Raw genomic sequence first — 16,420 nt, forward strand, 5'->3', positions numbered from 1 at the left:
ACTGTTCTAATACAACATTAAATTATATGTAATTTTCACTATTAGATGAAACCATATATTAATGGTGAAAGATAATTTTTCAGAGCAAACTAGTTTATTTCTCATACCAGAAGTGTATAATTTTTCCATTATCTTTTCTCAGCTTGACTGTAGCCGAACACATTTTATTTTACTCCCTACTGAAAGGAAAGTCAAATGAAGAGGCTTTGAAAGAGGTTGAAGACATGCTTGAAGATATTGGGCTTCCTCATAAGAGGAATGATGAGGCTCAGAACCTGTCAGGTGCTCATCAAACTCATTTTGTGGAGAATGGAGCTGACACTTAAATTCTGTCAGACACGCAACAAGTATAGCACTTAAAGTCACTGTGTTGTTATAGCTAAATTATAAAGTAATAGACCTGATTCTTCAAAGATAAAGTAATGTAAATATATAAGATTATTTTCTGAAAGAGGACTATTGCTAGTAATACAAGAAGTACAAAGTAATAATAACATGTCATTTGGAAATGTACTGAAAACAGAGGGGTAATGAAAACACAGTAAAATGCAGTATAGCACAAATACCACATAATAAAACAGTAATTAATAAGGTATGGTAGTTGATCACTATTTGCTGTGAGATCCTTATGCAAATTTATAATGTTAAACTTCTGTGAGGGCAACAACCTTGGATCAGTTGCAGAAAACACAGTTGGTAATTTATAGCACTTCTCTGAGATTTGGAAGATATTTGTATTTTTAATACTTGTATTTTCTGTTCAGCTGATGTGATTATTTAATATTCAAGGGGGGATGCAGCGAAAACTGTCTGTTGCTATGGCTTTTGTGGGAGGAGCAAAGGTAGTAATTCTGGATGAGCCCACGTCTGGAGTTGATCCCTATTCGAGACGTTCAATTTGGGACCTTCTACTGAAATATCGCTCAGGTAAGCTCAATAGCTACCTCTACTGGTAAACATCTGGTTTGCTCTCATGAAAATAATGGAGGCTTTATGCCAGTACTAGTAATCTTAATAACTACATATTAGAAAAAAAGGTAAAATAACTTCCGGTATGTACAGAACATTATTCTTAATCGTTATAAATGTAGTCTGCTGTTTTTATTTAATACGTTCAGAGTGTTTATATAAAACTTTAATGATTGGTTTTAGGATAATTCAAACTTTCTCTACAAAATTTTTAGTAATTTGTTTGAAATTTAGCAGACAGTTTTGCCTGATTCTGATGCTGGATCTTTTTAAATTAATTTATTTTTGATTAGCTCATTTTCATTGACATTGTAAATCACTTATTAATAGGAATAGGTTAACAGCAAGAGATTGTATTGTGAAAACGAACAAATGCGCAGACTCTTTGATGGCAAATGAACTGCTAAATAGTACAGCTTTTAATTTGACAATGTTGTTTAGTCATACCTGTGCGTTACAATTGTATTTCAATCCTGTGCCTATTGAAATTGGGTGTAATCTTCACATTAAACAAAACATAACGTTTTTTTAAAGATGAAAGGACAAGTACATTGTTGAACATGTCAAATAATGTATTAGACACTTAAATCCTTCAATCATTATTTGATTATGAGCTGAGCATAAAAGAATTGGCCTGCAGAGTCATGGTTACATTTACAGACTCTTATAGGAATGGTATACTTAGATCGACCACCACCTGCTCTTTTCTTCTCTAGGCAGGACTATCATTCTGTCCACACACCACATGGATGAGGCGGACCTCCTAGGGGACAGGGTGGCCATCATCTCCAAGGGCCAGCTCCTCTGTTGCGGCTCGCCCCTCTTCTTGAAGAATTGTTTTGGCGTCGGCTTCTACCTCACGGTGGTCCGCCGAATGAAAAGTCTCCAACCGGAAAAGAAAAGGGAGGAGGTGATTGTCTCAGCCTTTCCACAATTCCTCCTGACTGCCCCACGTTCTTTTCTTGAGTTTTCAGTCTTTGTCTACAGTGCTGACCCAATTTCAGTTTCCATTAATCTGTTTACTAAATATCTCCTATTTAAGCAAGGGATGAGGCGTAAAAACCACGTGCCCTGAATGATTTTGACAATCATAAGGTTAATGTTGAGGATGGCCTTTAACCTCTTGTTTTTTTCAAATTTAGAACGAGTGTGACTGTAAAACAGATTGTTCCTGCTCATGCTCAACTTGTACAAGGTTCAAAGAAGACTTTAAATCTCAGGCGCAGACACAGGCTGTGGAACAGGAGCTGGATGGTAAGAAAATGCAAAGACTTCAACAAAATTTCTAATCAGCCCAAAAGCATATTTTAAGGGAAAATTAAACTGGTGTGCTATACAGTGTATCAGTGTAGCTCTGGAAGAGCCTGAATATATTTTCTATTGTGTCATAGTCAGTCTAAACATCATTTGCTTTTGGGCTGCATATTATTAGGATATATTGTAGGGTATTATGAGAATATCGAATTAATTACTTTTTAAGCTCTGTGTACTGGTAATGCAAACCAAGTGCAATTCTAAGGGTTTTCCGATAGCTTTAAAAGCGTGGGCTTTTATGTTGAAAGTATTATAAAGTGATATTTTAAAATAGCTGTCATTCAAAACAGTTTGGGATCTTGTTTTTTAAAATATCTAGGATTAATTAATATTGTCAACTCATTTATATGGGAATCATCACATCAGTCATGTTTGTGTATTGCAGGGGATGTTGAAAGTATTACCAGCTTGGTCCATCATCATGTTCCAGAAGCAAAGCTGATCGAGATGATTGGTCACGAGCTGACGTATTTGCTGCCAAACAAGGGTTTCAAGCACAGAGCTTACGCTAGTCTGTTCAGGGAGCTGGAAGAGACTCTGTCTGACATGGGGCTCAGCAGTTTTGGAATCTCAGATACTTCATTGGAGGAGGTAAGGGCAGAGCGGCAGAGCTGGTTGACCTTCTTCCAAACAAACAAACCAAATAAAATGTTTAAGCCTGCTTTATAATTTCAAAGACTTTAATGTCAAGGCACATACTTGTGTTAGGACCATAATACAGCATTACGCTCAGTACTCACAAGTGTATTGGACCAAATATGTTTTCTATTCTCAGTCAATTAATAATATTCTATGAATGTTCATATTAACCATAGATTTTTGGGAGAGTCCTCGATGGGGAAAGATGGTCAGTTTACTGATTTATTTAATCATTATTTAATTCTTTGTCATCCAAAAAAGTGATTTTGGCATATTATTGAAAAATAACTATATTGATTACTTGAGATGGTCAAATATTCTTGCTCTGCAATTTCTATAGGTTTAATAATGCCTGAGATAGTGCTCAGTCAGCCCTTTTCTTTAACTCTGCCATCAGATTTCTGTTCCATTCTTAGATATGTTAATTTCGTATAGCCTCATCTGAATAGGGTGCATTTAATTTTCAAACATTTTATAGCATTTTAAAGCCAATTGCAACCTTATGGAATAAAATAACTCCTGTTTGATTGTTCCAGATATTTCTGAAGGTCACTGCTGATAGTGAAACTTCCAGCAGCATGGCAAATCCAGGTAAATAAAGTGGTTAGAGCACATATATTTTTACAGTATAACTCCCCACTTTCATATTTTTATGTTACAATGTTGAAAAAAAAGTTTTCGATGATGGATATCACAAAATACAAGTTACTGTGGGTAAAAATAGAAAACAATAAATAGATCTGCATTCCTACACTGGCAAATAACACTTTCAGAATTCAGCTATAAACTCTGCATTGAATCTATTTAACCAATGTAAGATTTAAGGAAATTAAAAGAGGTAAAATATGATAGAAATGTTTTCTTTAATGTTTCCTGTTCATCCTTCTGTGTAGTAGAAACATTTCTTCCCTGCTCCTCTTTCCTTATATGTCGTCTGTGATGTCTCTGTGTCTGATTTTTGTGTTGTGTGTATTTTGTCGATTCCTAATCCAGAGCAATGGATGCTACAGCAGAGGAAATCTCGCGCAAGTCTTTCAGGGGAGAACAAAGTCACAGTTAATGTTGAAGTACCAGAAGGTGAAGAAATAAACAGTATCCTGCTTTAGCTAGATATCTGGAGTGAAATGAAAGAGAAGCAATACATACAATATGAATCACTTGAAGTGAGATTTATAAACTATGGGATAGCTTTGTCATCCACAAATCTTCAGAAAATGTTTGAGGATTATGAGTTATAAATACCTACTAAGGCTATTAACAAACTCTTTTTGGGGGTGTTGGCACTTAATTAATTCTTGTAACTTTTCTGTCCTGGAGAGAGAGTACAGTATATCTTTTCAAATCGTTGTCCAGGTTTTTCTGATACTAATATAGCGGAACTTGCTAACCATTTAACAGGTTACACAGCTTGTTCCCATCTATTTCTGCCTTTTATAACTTTTATAAAAACAGTTCTCCAATAGTAAAGTGTAGCAGTACTACTTAGTACATTTTGAGTAGAGCTAAAGCAATACATTTTACTGATTTCTGCAGACTGAAAGGGCTTTGAAGTTTGAACCTTGTGTATTTACCATTCATCTACAGTATAAGGATTGTAATGGTATATTCCAGCTAATCCTTATTCCCCCCTAAAACCTTTATAGAACCTATTTGTGTTGATTTGCAGAGACCAACGAGGTCAAGCCAGCAGTAAATGGTCAAAGGGGCACTGGAGATACCCACTCTGATGCCAGTGATGGGAAAGGGTCAAGACAGATCAAAGGGTTAAGCCTGGTCTTGAAGCAGTTCATTGGCCTGCTGATCAAGAGGTTTCACCATGCTACCCGAAGCCACAAGGATTTCTTTGCTCAGGTAGAGCGGTTTTTTAATTAGTATACAACACATATTATTGCTTCTTTTGTCATGCATGTGTATTGACTTAGAAGCTACTGGGTTTCATTGCATTTAAGACAAAAGTCTTAGAGGAGCAAGTTTAAAAGGAAGAGAACATAAAAGTGAAATGATTGAACTATGCAGTTTTTTTTTACATACATCTCATTTCTGCTGCCTAAACCTCTTGTTCAAAATCTTTTTCAGATTGTTTTGCCAGGAAACTTTGTCCTTTTGGCCCTGTTTTTCACTCTGATTGTTCCTCCCTTTGGTGAATATCCCAGCCTAACTCTGCATCCCTGGATGTATGGGCAGCAGTTTACATTCTTTAGGTATAAACCAAATTAAGAGGGTTATATGTGAACAATAAAAGTCTTGGCTCTGCGTTTCAACAGCTGAAGAATTGGTGATTTTCAGGTTGGAGATATCTGCAATCCCTAAAACTCAGAAGCCTTTGATATAATTCATTTGCAATCCAAGCCATGTTATAGAACAAAATGTGACATAATTTGAGATGCAAACCCTGAAAGAGAGGCTCATAAACTAAAACAATACTGAAGCAGACTCCATTGTATTGCATATTTGAAGTGTATAAAGTTTTGGGATCACTTGTGTTTAAGGATAGTTACAAATGAGTTGAGATTCAGCTTTACCTATTAGGATTGAATGTAGAGTTCCAGGCTTCTGTAGATTCAGAAATAAAGTTTTGAGGTCAGGAATTGTGTGCTAAAATGTTTGGAATTACATTTAAATTTTAGATCATGGTAAAGTATTAATATTAGGAGTGTTCGTTTGAATTGTCATTAATACCTCTCTATTATTGCTGACTTCACAGTAATGAACAGCCCTCAAATGAACAGATTAAATATTTTGAAGATGTGCTATTAAATAAACCTGGATTTGGAACACGCTGCATGCAGGATGAACCACTTGTGTAAGTAGGGTATTAGAAAAAAATATCCCCTCTAAATAGGCTTTTACCTTCTAGTAACCGCTCAACAAATCTATCAAAAGCAAGCAGAATGAAAATTAACAGTAATCTCTTCTTTAAAAAAATAAGACTGCCTTTTCCAGCCAGCTGTAGTTTTACTTTGTCTTTGTAAATGACTCTTTATAGGAACTACCCATGCAGTAATATCACTACAGACTGGGAGATGCCTCCCGTCTCCCCAGTGGTTACAAACATTCTCCTGAATCCTGAATGGACCCCTCTAAATCCTTCACCCAGCTGTCAGTGCAGCACCAACAAGAAACTTACCATGCTTCCGATCTGCCCCGAGGGAGCAGGGGGTGTACCACCGCTGCAGGTAAGTTGACTATTGTTTTGTTTTCCCTCTTTTCCAGCTCCAATATTCTACTTATATTTCATTTTCTCAGACAACACCACCTTTAACTACCAGTTAAACAACTGAGTCTTGTTTTTGTTTTTTTTCACTTTTTGCTTTATCTTGAACTTTCCTGAAACCAGCTTGGAATTATATAAAGTGCTTTTCAGAGGATGAAAACAAAAGCTTCAGGCAGTTTTTGCTTCCAATATTGTTTTTTTGAATTGGGTTATTACTGGGTGTCTAAGGTGAGCATCATTAAAACCTTTCAATATAATCCTTTTTTTTTCTTCACAGAGAATTCAGCCTACTGGCGATATTTTATTGGATTTCACTGGTAGAAACCTGTCTGATTACCTTGTCAAAACTTATCCCATACTCATCAAGACCAGGTACTTTCTGAATACATCAGCAACTTTCTTTTGTGCAAACCATGTCTTAGTTAAATACATACACAGTTTTACTTTACATCACAGTTCAATCATATCCATTTCAGAAGAGACATACTAGACCTTTCAGTAGCATGGCCCCTTTGAGATATTTTAGAATCTAAAAACCTGCAATTATGTGTTGGTTCCATGGATCACTTAGAACTTTTGAAAAGCACCAAATTAAATTATCTGCATTTTATTATATACTGTGTGTATACTGTATATACAGGTATACTGAGGGGAAGTAAAATCACAATAAGTGAGTATGGGAACCAATAGGATTTATCAGATTATTATTGCTTCTCAGTATATACCACCAATCTCATTTTATTTCAATCACATTTTCTTTTCTTTTATTTCAGTTTAAAGAGCAAATACTGGGTGAATGAACAAAGGTATAGTATAAGCAAAGTATAAGTATATGCAAAATGTTCACTGTGCAAAACACGCAGAAATAAGTACTAATAATGTCTATACCAGTTCCAAACACGTTTTATTTCCTAATATAGAAAATTGTAACATCATATTCTGCTGTAAAAATATGGTTTTACTTTGAACTAAGTAAAATAAAGTGTAGGAGGATGAATAATTTTAGATTTTTAGCAGATGTATTTAGGCTGCTGTGGTCAGAGCAGTGTAAAGTCACCATTGAATGTACAAGACTAGATTTATGATACAATATGCAGCTATAGCTTTATGCAGGAATACAGCTGCAATAATAATAATACTCCAATAGTTCAGGAAAAGGATCTGGCTCAAGTACTTAATGTTCTTCCACAGGTATGGAGGGATTACTTTTGGGGGACAGCTTCCCATCTTGGACGTAAACCCCCAAACAATACAGGATGTATTTTCTCAACTGGGACATATGCTCAATGTAACGGGGGTAAATGTCAAATTCTTTCTGCACTTTCAAAAAAATTCCAAATGGTTACTAAATGTAAAAATAGATACTTTTTTGCAATGGTTAAGCATGAATGCACATATAAAAGTCTGGTAACTAAAACATTAATAAATATATTTATTGTGAATGGATATTAATTATTACTTACTGTCTTATAATGTTTTACTAGGGTAACTACACAAAAGCTGTTTTGAAGGAAATAGGACCTTTCCTTAAATACATGGAAAGTGAATATAATGTAAAGGTAGGTACCTCTGTGCGTCATAGAGATTTTATTAATGACAAATCAGATTTTGCTCTTAATTAAACACATAGATTATGGTTCCACTACACTTCTGTCTTCCAGGTGTGGTACAACAATAAAGGTTGGCATTCCATGGTGTCCTTCTTGAATGTAGCCAACAATGCAATCCTCAGGGCCAACTTGCCACCTGATACAAATCTGGCCGAGTATGGCATTACAACTATCAATCATCCCTTGAATCTCACCAAAGAGCAACTCTCTGAAGTCACTGTGTGAGTATCTCAGAATAATACTGTACAATCACAACTAAAGAAATAATTTATAGTGGAGTAAATATAAAATAACACATGCCTGTACTTCATTCCAGCAGGGGTTTCTGACAATGCAAAACAATGACTTCATATATATTGCAGCATCTTGCCAATGAGCCGGAGAGTAAGATAGTTATGATCAAGTGATTTAACAGATTTTATTACTTCTCTTTCATTTAGCTTTTATTGTGTGTTTAGGTGTGTGTTTTTAAAGTTAAAATATGAGGTAAAAAGAGATGTGCACACCCTATGTCAATCAAGCAAACCCTAAGAAATAAAAGCTCTCTGGCTGAAAGGTTAATAACTGTTTTTTTTTTAATAAAAACCATCTTTATATGATCAGTTTATGGTTGAATTGAGAAATATAACTATGCAGCCAAGCATGCAAAGTGAAATCCTGAAGCAGGTAGATTATACACCCTGCTAGTTATCGATGCTCTGGAGTAAAATCTCTCCCACTGACAATCACATTTTACTCTGAAATTCTGTATTTTAATTTGAGCTTGTACCTGATGACAAATTCTGTGTTGGCATTGCTTCATTTAGGCTAACTACTTCTGTGGATGCGGTGGTGGCGATTTGTGTGATCTTCGCTATGTCCTTTGTCCCAGCGAGCTTTGTCCTCTATCTTATTCAAGAGAGGGTCACCAAAGCCAAGCACCTGCAATTTGTCAGTGGAGTCAGTCCACTGATATATTGGATGGCTAATTTCTTTTGGGATATGGTAAGCATCTGTTATATAACTTTGAATTTTCCAGCACATGCCTTTTAAGGTCATTTACTTAATGCTTGTTTCTGCTTATTTTCCAGTTGAATTATTCAGTTAGTACTGCTATGGTTGTTGGGATATTTATTGGCTTTGATAAAAAAGCATACACCTCACCAACTAATCTCCCTGCTCTCGTTGCATTGCTTTTACTCTATGGGTAAGTCAACAAAATACTGAAATGATTCTTTAAGAAAAAGAATGGAATTGATGTGAAAAACTATACAGTATTTAACATGCTTTTATTGCTATATGTTTTGCCGGAAATCAGTAATAGCTTCACCTTCTTTAATTCCTGATCTTGTAAGATCACAAAATCTAAGCCAGCCCGAGTTAGCTTCTGTGAAAGCTTTTACATAGCCAGTGTCCCCCTGAATTTTATTTCAGAACCTTTAGGGTTTTACCCTTAATAATACTAATTGATGTATGCAAGCTGCTCATTAAATACAGCTTACAATGTCATTAACTCAGTTGAAAAGATCAGGGCTGCAGAATGCGATATACAGTAAACAGAAATTTGGATTGTTGTTGTACATGAGTTTGGTGGAGGTAGGAGGTCACAGGGGTTTTATGCTAGAAGATGGTATAAAAAAACCATTAAACTTTAAAACTGGCTCCTCATTATCAAATAAAAACTTAATGACAATAGAGGAAGTGCAGTCTACTTTGTTGTCAAAACCAAATGATAAACTCTGGTCTACCCAAATCCCCTGCCTGAATGAAAGTTCTTAATACTTTTGCCTTACCAAGAAATTACAGGCTTTGAGAAAGAAAAGAGTTTTAACAAGTCACCCCTTTTAATTAAAGATAAATCAACAACACAATAATTACTTCTTCAGATGAGAACTAATAAACTGCTATTTTAATTTCAAGTACATCCTCATTGAGTACTTTATTTTGCAGGTGGTCAGTTACTCCCTTGATGTATCCAGCTTCTTACTTGTTCAATGTGCCCAGCACGGCATATGTATCTCTATCCTGCATCAATCTTTTCATTGGAATCAACAGTAGCGCTGCCACGTTTATTTTAGAGCTCTTTGAAAATAACCGGGTATGTAGAAAAAAGTACTGCTTTTATCTCATAGTCAGAACTTGAAGCTGACAGCCACTGAAACACTTGAAAGTATTCTACATGCTGCAATGGCTTAAGTAGTGTCCCAAAAAGAATTAGTTCCAGCACTGAGCGGAAATTCATCTGTGCTGAACATATACTGTATTACACATCAGTATCAAATAAATCTAATTTATATTTTGGAGTTAACAGCTCATTGATAGTTTTCAGCTTCAGACTTTAAGTTCTTTGATTTAGTTAGTTGAAAAGGTAACACTTTTTCTTGTTTGCAAATGCTCTGTTTGATGTTGCAGATGCTATTGAAGCTTAATGACTTGTTGAAAAAGGTACTGCTAATATTTCCACATTTTTGCCTGGGACGAGGTCTTATTGACCTAGCCATGAATCAGGCAGTGACAGATGTGTATTCGAGGTTTGGTAAGTGTCAGCTTCTACATTTAGAATCAGTAGTATAAAATAACCATGACTCATCAGGAGTGGAATGTTGACATCTAATCAACTCATCCAAGCAATGCTTTTGGGAGTACCAGTTTTTAACTACAGCCCCTCTAACAAACACAACAGCTATGGCTGTTCCTTTAAAGCTCCAACAACTCAATCAGACACAAACACAGCTAAATAATAATTAGAACAATTTATGGTTGTGTCTTCAGTTTTTGTGATGTGATTAGCAGTTGCTTCTTTATGTATTTTGAGATGTTTAAACTGTTTTGCCTTCAGTGAACCATAAATCATAGAAAAAACATAGTTTAGAGCCTTTATTTTTGATGATAGACATTCTGAGGATAATTTTCTTCAAGGTATTTGATTTTTAATTAGCATAATTAAGTACAACTTTTAGCCAACCTATTCTTGTGTATTTCTACCCTTTTTATGCTTTTTTTTCCTGAATGAAGCATACTGTGTACTAAAGCCTAGATTGGAGTTCTGTATGCTTAAAAGCAAATTCCTCATATTGCCAGTGTTTTACTGAATTTATCATTAATATATTGAGATATGCAGATGTGACTGATTTATGCTGATTTGTTTTATTTTTTGACTTTTGCGTTAAAGGTGAAGACTACAGATTGGACCCTTTTAGCTGGAATTTTGTTGGAAAGAACCTTTTTTTCATGGCAGTTGAAGGCATTGTGTATTCCATTTTGAATCTATTGATTCAGTACCGTTTCTTCCTTAATCACTGGTGAGTTTACATTGAGGGATGTCGGAAATTATTCTTTGAGTTTGGAAGATGTAGATCTTTTATTACACAGGAAAAAGACACAGAAAATACAGACATCTGACAGCAGACTAATATTTATTGATGGGCATTCTGTTTTAATTGTAAGAAATTGAACATTACATGTATTCTTCTAACTAAAGTGGAAATGTACTTCAATTTACTTATTGTGTTTTGGCCAGGCTGCTGGAGACCAGTAAGGGTACTGTCACTGATGAAGATAAAGATGTTGCAGAGGAGAGGGAAAGGATGTACAAAGGCGGAAGCAAGAATGATATCCTCAAAATTAAAGATCTTTCAAAGGTAAAAGGTCAATCCTTCAGATGATAGACAAATGTTTATTCAAAGAGCTTATTTTGAAGACTGAGGTGTCCTTTTCTTCTCCCTGACTAGACGTATATTGGCAGAAGCAGGCCAGCTGTAGACAGAATTTGTGTTGGCGTTCCACCAGGGGAGGTATGTTTCTTCCATACTGATATGTACAGTAGATTACATCTCCTCTCAAAGGACTTGCTTTGTACTTGACCTTCTTTTGTGTCTTTCAGTGCTTTGGCCTCCTGGGTGTCAATGGCGCTGGGAAGACAACTACGTTCAAAATGCTGACCGGAGACACTGACGTTACTTCTGGAGAAGCATCTGTAGTTGGTTACAGGTACTGGATATAAGTAAAATAGAGAAAAATTCCAACCGAAATCACATTAAGTGAAATATATGTTCTGTTAGTCTGCTAAATATTATTTTGTAGGATACTAGAATTTAAAATTCAATTAGAAACACATTTTTACTAGTGAGTACTAATAATAAAAAATCCTTATACTTACTGTATATAGCGCGTTTCTGGACACTCCACTCAAAGCGCTTTGCAGGTAATGGGTACTCCCATCTACCACCAACCATGTATAGCCCCCACCTGGATAATGCAATGGGAGCCAAAGTGCTCCAGTACGCTCCCCACACATCACCTATCAGTGGGGAGGAGAGCAGAGTGATGAGCCAGTTGATAGAAGGAGATTATTAGAAGGCCATTGTTGGTAGAGGCTGGGGGATGGGGGAGGAATTTGTTCAGGACACCAGGGTTAACAGCCCTACTCTTTTCGAGAAATGCCCTGTGATTTTTAATGACCACAGAGAGTCAGGACCTCAGGTTTATGTCTCATCCAAAGGATGGCGCCTTTTTTTAAAGTATAGTGTCTCCATCACTATACTAGGGCATTAGGACCCACACAGTCTGCAGGGTGAGCAATCCCTACTGGTAGTAACCTTAGCTGTCCCAGGAGGTCTCTCATCTAGGTACTGGCCAAGCTCACACCTGCTTAGCCTCAGTGGGTTGCCAGTTGTGAGTTGCAGGGTGATCCATGAAATCTGCAGTTTCTTTTCTCTGTTTCACTTCTCAGTATTCTTACCAACATCCTTGATGTGCATCAGAACATGGGCTACTGCCCACAGTTTGATGCTCTTGATGATTTGCTGACGGGCCGTGAGCATCTTTATCTGTATTCCCGGCTCCGTGGAGTCCCAGAGGGAGAGATCAGCGGGGTGAGTCAAGCTTACACAACACCCAGTCAGACACGCTGCAGTACCTTTATTGAAGCCTCTGTGCACATACTTATTTTCACTTTATGTTTCTGTTTTCCAATGGCAAACTGTCATCATTTTATAGGCATGTTTTATGTTATATATTTAATGTTTTTAGTGGCATGTATAGTGTTCATTTAAATTTGCAACAGTCAGTGATATTGTGTTTTGTAGTGCATGCAGACAGTTAATGCCAGCTCAGTTGTTGCTGTAATTAAGATCTCCATAACATTAAAAAAGCAGAGTGAGCAGCAATGCGAGCATGAATATCTATCCAATCTTCTGACAGATGTTTGTGTTTTAGGTGGCTGAATGGGGAATACAGAAACTTGGCCTGTCTGAGTATGCTGACTGTAGTGCAGGGAATTACAGTGGAGGAAACAAACGTAAACTTTCCACAGCTATTGCCCTAATAGGCTGCCCTTCCTTAGTTTTGCTGGTAGGTGGAGCTATAATATAACTATTGGCTTTACTGTTGTGGTTTTCTTCTCCAAACAAATGCCCTACTTTTCTGAGTTTTGTGCTTGATTTCATTGATGGTGCTGGATGGAAGAGCATTCCTTCTGTGCCTGGTGTTAAATGTGACAAAAGACTCTCACTATAAACACTATAAAACCTCCCAGCCATGAACCCACATAAAGTGTCCTGTGAGTTTGTCCAGGGGCATCACTGTATGTTATTGTCATAGAGAAGCTGAAGGTTTTAATGGGCTGTGGTTGCCTATTTATCTTCAAAAGGAAACATTTCTGCAGAATCTATTACACTTTGATATTCAGCCCAGTATTTCACACTGTTTCATTGCTGTGGATCTTTAGGATGAACCAACAACTGGTATGGATCCACACTCTCGACGCTTTCTGTGGAACTCCATTATGAGTGTTATTCAGGATGGGAGAGCTGTAGTGCTAACATCTCACAGGTAACATGTTAATGTAACTTCATGATTTCCATGCGAACACATGTGGTCTTTTAAGATTTATTTGTTTTAAATATAGTTTATATGAATATTTGTTTCATATAATTTGCAACTACTGTATTTCAAGTCATAACAGGGCAGGGCACATCCTATAAAACAGGTTTGCAATTTGCTTGCGAATGTATTACATGAGAAGATGATTACATAATCATTCTGACAGCAAATGTGTCTTGTTTCCAGCATGGAAGAGTGTGAAGCTCTTTGCACTCGATTGGCGATTATGGTGAATGGAACATTCAAGTGTCTTGGGACAATCCAGCATCTAAAATACAAGTATGTCAAGTCCAGTTTCAATTTCCATTTCATATGAAAACAGCTTATAGACATAGTGTTAACAAGGTGTCTTCTTAAGTACTTGGCTTATAAAGAATTATTAGGAGAAAATGAAAAAAAGTACTGTAATCCCTTCAGAAAGACATTTAATCACAGTGATCATTTCTTGAGATAAAGCAAAGAGAAATTGTATTCTTTTTTTCCAAGAACCCCCTTGACAATTTGTTTAACATACTGTTTATTTCTTGTTTACTCAGCATTTATTACAAGAAATAAAAGTGCTGAAAGGGGGCCAATACTTGATGATTTTAAGTATTTGAGTGCGCTAAATTGCTGCAGCCAACATAAATCCAATTTCATACTGTGATTATTTTTCAAGTTAAAATTTCAGTTCCATTGTCAATGATTTTCACAGGGCATACTTTAATCAAAATGATTTGTCATTCAGATTTGGTGATGGATATGTAGTCACAATGAAAATCAAGGCAGCTAAACCCGGAGTTGTTCCAGACCTAAGCCCAGCTGAAGCTTTCATGGAGGCACACTTTCCTGGCTGTATACAGAGAGAGAAGCATTACAACACACTACAGTACCAGATCCCATCCTCATCTTTGGCCAGGATCTTTCAGCTCGTGGTCTCCAACAAGGAAAACCTCAACATTGAGGATTACTCTGTCTCACAGACCACTCTTGATCAGGTAATTGAGACATGTCTAAACACTTCCTGAAGATGTGTATTTTAAATCACATCTTCAATATTATTACTGAAGTGCAAATTATTTTGGATGATTGCTAATCTCAATGAGGGTACATTTATCACATGATTCAGGATAACCACATAGTTTTTTGATTAAATATTTAGATCCTCAAGCAGGATATCTGCTATCAATGTTATCGGTTTCCTAAGATCAAAAATTAGTAAACAGGATGACATTGACTAATTTCTCCAGTCAAATACCATAAACACAATAATTGTTTTGTTTGATCATCTCTTCCCCTTTCAATGAAATCCATAGCAAGCTAGATTCTATAGCTAGGATGTGCAGCATTGAATTTAGAGTGTAGGTTGTCTTAAACTGCAGTGAGCTGATTGACTTCAGAGATAAAAATCATCTACTGAAAGTGTTGGGAATAAAAAAGCAATACATTTTTGTTTTACATGAAGAGATTTAGACTATACCAAACCTAAGATAACTAATTCACTTTTAAAGGATTGGAAAGCCAAAAATCAAGAGCAGAGACGACAAGTCATTAAAAATATTTATTTCCTCTTGTATTTTCCAAATGGTAATACAGTTTTTGTAAATCATGAATGCACTTACCAGTTGTTTTGGTTTTATTTGTTCCTTAACCTCTTATGCAGTTGGTCATTTGTCTTTTGTTTCATTGTGATGCTGTTTCCTAGGTGTTTGTGAATTTTGCCAAGCAGCAGTCAGGAGAAGATGAAGATATTACATTGCATCCAAGAGCAGCTGGAGCTAGAAGGGACGTGAGAGTCTCTCCAGCTAATGCTACCCCCCAGAAATCCTAAAATGCGTGCCAATAGCTAAGAACTATTACCATACATCAGGTTTCTTCAGAAGCTGAAGAATTTATTTTTAATGGTGCGCATGGATAACAATGCCGTTTCATTAAAAATTCATTCTTTGCTTAGTTTTTGAGCTTAATGTGTAGAAGAAACATTGCATAACAAATAACATGATTCAGTCATTTCGGCTCAGCTGTGCCTTTGCTACTGTTAGAGTTAAGCAAAATAAAGGCATTTTCACAGAAAGGTTTTTGATATCAATGTGAATCATATATAAATTCTTCAGCTACAGAGAAAAAGCAGAATTTCTATGCATTTGGCAGTACCAAGAACAACATTCCGGTAAGAACCTTTTAAATTCCACAAGTGGGAAACTCCCTGCAGTTAACATATAAATGTATACATGAAATCATATCATCAACACTAGAACGTCCCATTGATTTATCGGTGTATATGTAAAAACATGTACGTAAATAATCTCTTCATCTGTTGATTGGGGCAAGTTTATTTTTGCTGTTTTGAAAGCAAGTAAGTATTTTTCATATAAAGAATTATTTTTATGATGCTTAAAAATACTTTACTGATGCTTAGAACAAATTCATGTACATTACCTGTCATTTATTATGCTTTTGGTAGACCTTTGCAATGCATGATGGGTAAAATGCTTGCAATATAAAGATTGTTACTTAGGGATTTGGTGCAATTGTGGGATGTGAAATGACAGAATAGAGTTGTGGTTTATCCATGTACCGTAAGAGAGATGCAGAAGTTGTAAAGACAAATACAGAAAGGCAATTGCCACATGGGTTTGGTTATTGCTTTTCCTTTGTATATCTTGAAGAGAGATAAAGCTATTATCTTGACAGACCTGAAACTGCTCTTATGTACTTGTTTAAATATAAACACCATACACATAAAATCAAGATATTTTTTGTATGAATTGTATATATTAAATTGTTTCCTGCATTGTGTGGACTTGTGACAAAGACTTAACAAAGAATCTGA

The 16,420-nt window shown here is 36.0% G+C and overlaps 1 protein-coding gene across 1 annotated transcript in view; it reads left to right on the forward strand.

Moving 5' to 3' along the window:
* The window catches only part of LOC148823487 (retinal-specific phospholipid-transporting ATPase ABCA4-like), a 44,006-nt gene extending 27,625 nt beyond the window's left edge, over positions 1–16,381 (forward strand). The window contains exons 21-50 of the mRNA XM_088927939.1: positions 143–282; positions 790–927; positions 1,686–1,879; positions 2,112–2,223; positions 2,669–2,874; positions 3,459–3,513; positions 3,916–3,999; positions 4,589–4,773; positions 4,999–5,123; positions 5,627–5,725; positions 5,909–6,098; positions 6,414–6,508; positions 6,910–6,942; positions 7,328–7,433; positions 7,621–7,695; positions 7,798–7,967; positions 8,553–8,730; positions 8,817–8,932; positions 9,676–9,823; positions 10,138–10,261; positions 10,898–11,027; positions 11,246–11,366; positions 11,457–11,519; positions 11,609–11,715; positions 12,458–12,599; positions 12,943–13,077; positions 13,454–13,557; positions 13,795–13,887; positions 14,336–14,585; positions 15,293–16,381. Of these exons, the coding sequence (XP_088784065.1) occupies positions 143–282; positions 790–927; positions 1,686–1,879; positions 2,112–2,223; positions 2,669–2,874; positions 3,459–3,513; positions 3,916–3,999; positions 4,589–4,773; positions 4,999–5,123; positions 5,627–5,725; positions 5,909–6,098; positions 6,414–6,508; positions 6,910–6,942; positions 7,328–7,433; positions 7,621–7,695; positions 7,798–7,967; positions 8,553–8,730; positions 8,817–8,932; positions 9,676–9,823; positions 10,138–10,261; positions 10,898–11,027; positions 11,246–11,366; positions 11,457–11,519; positions 11,609–11,715; positions 12,458–12,599; positions 12,943–13,077; positions 13,454–13,557; positions 13,795–13,887; positions 14,336–14,585; positions 15,293–15,418 (3,844 nt within the window). The 3' untranslated portion in view covers positions 15,419–16,381. The remainder of the gene's footprint in view (positions 1–142; positions 283–789; positions 928–1,685; positions 1,880–2,111; positions 2,224–2,668; positions 2,875–3,458; positions 3,514–3,915; positions 4,000–4,588; positions 4,774–4,998; positions 5,124–5,626; positions 5,726–5,908; positions 6,099–6,413; positions 6,509–6,909; positions 6,943–7,327; positions 7,434–7,620; positions 7,696–7,797; positions 7,968–8,552; positions 8,731–8,816; positions 8,933–9,675; positions 9,824–10,137; positions 10,262–10,897; positions 11,028–11,245; positions 11,367–11,456; positions 11,520–11,608; positions 11,716–12,457; positions 12,600–12,942; positions 13,078–13,453; positions 13,558–13,794; positions 13,888–14,335; positions 14,586–15,292) is intronic.
* Positions 16,382–16,420: the final 39 nt, after the last annotated feature.

The sequence above is a fragment of the Atractosteus spatula genome, chromosome 11 (genome assembly GCF_055471065.1).
Source record: "Atractosteus spatula isolate fAtrSpa1 chromosome 11, fAtrSpa1.hap1, whole genome shotgun sequence".
NCBI classification, from domain to species: Eukaryota; Metazoa; Chordata; class Actinopteri; order Semionotiformes; family Lepisosteidae; genus Atractosteus; species Atractosteus spatula.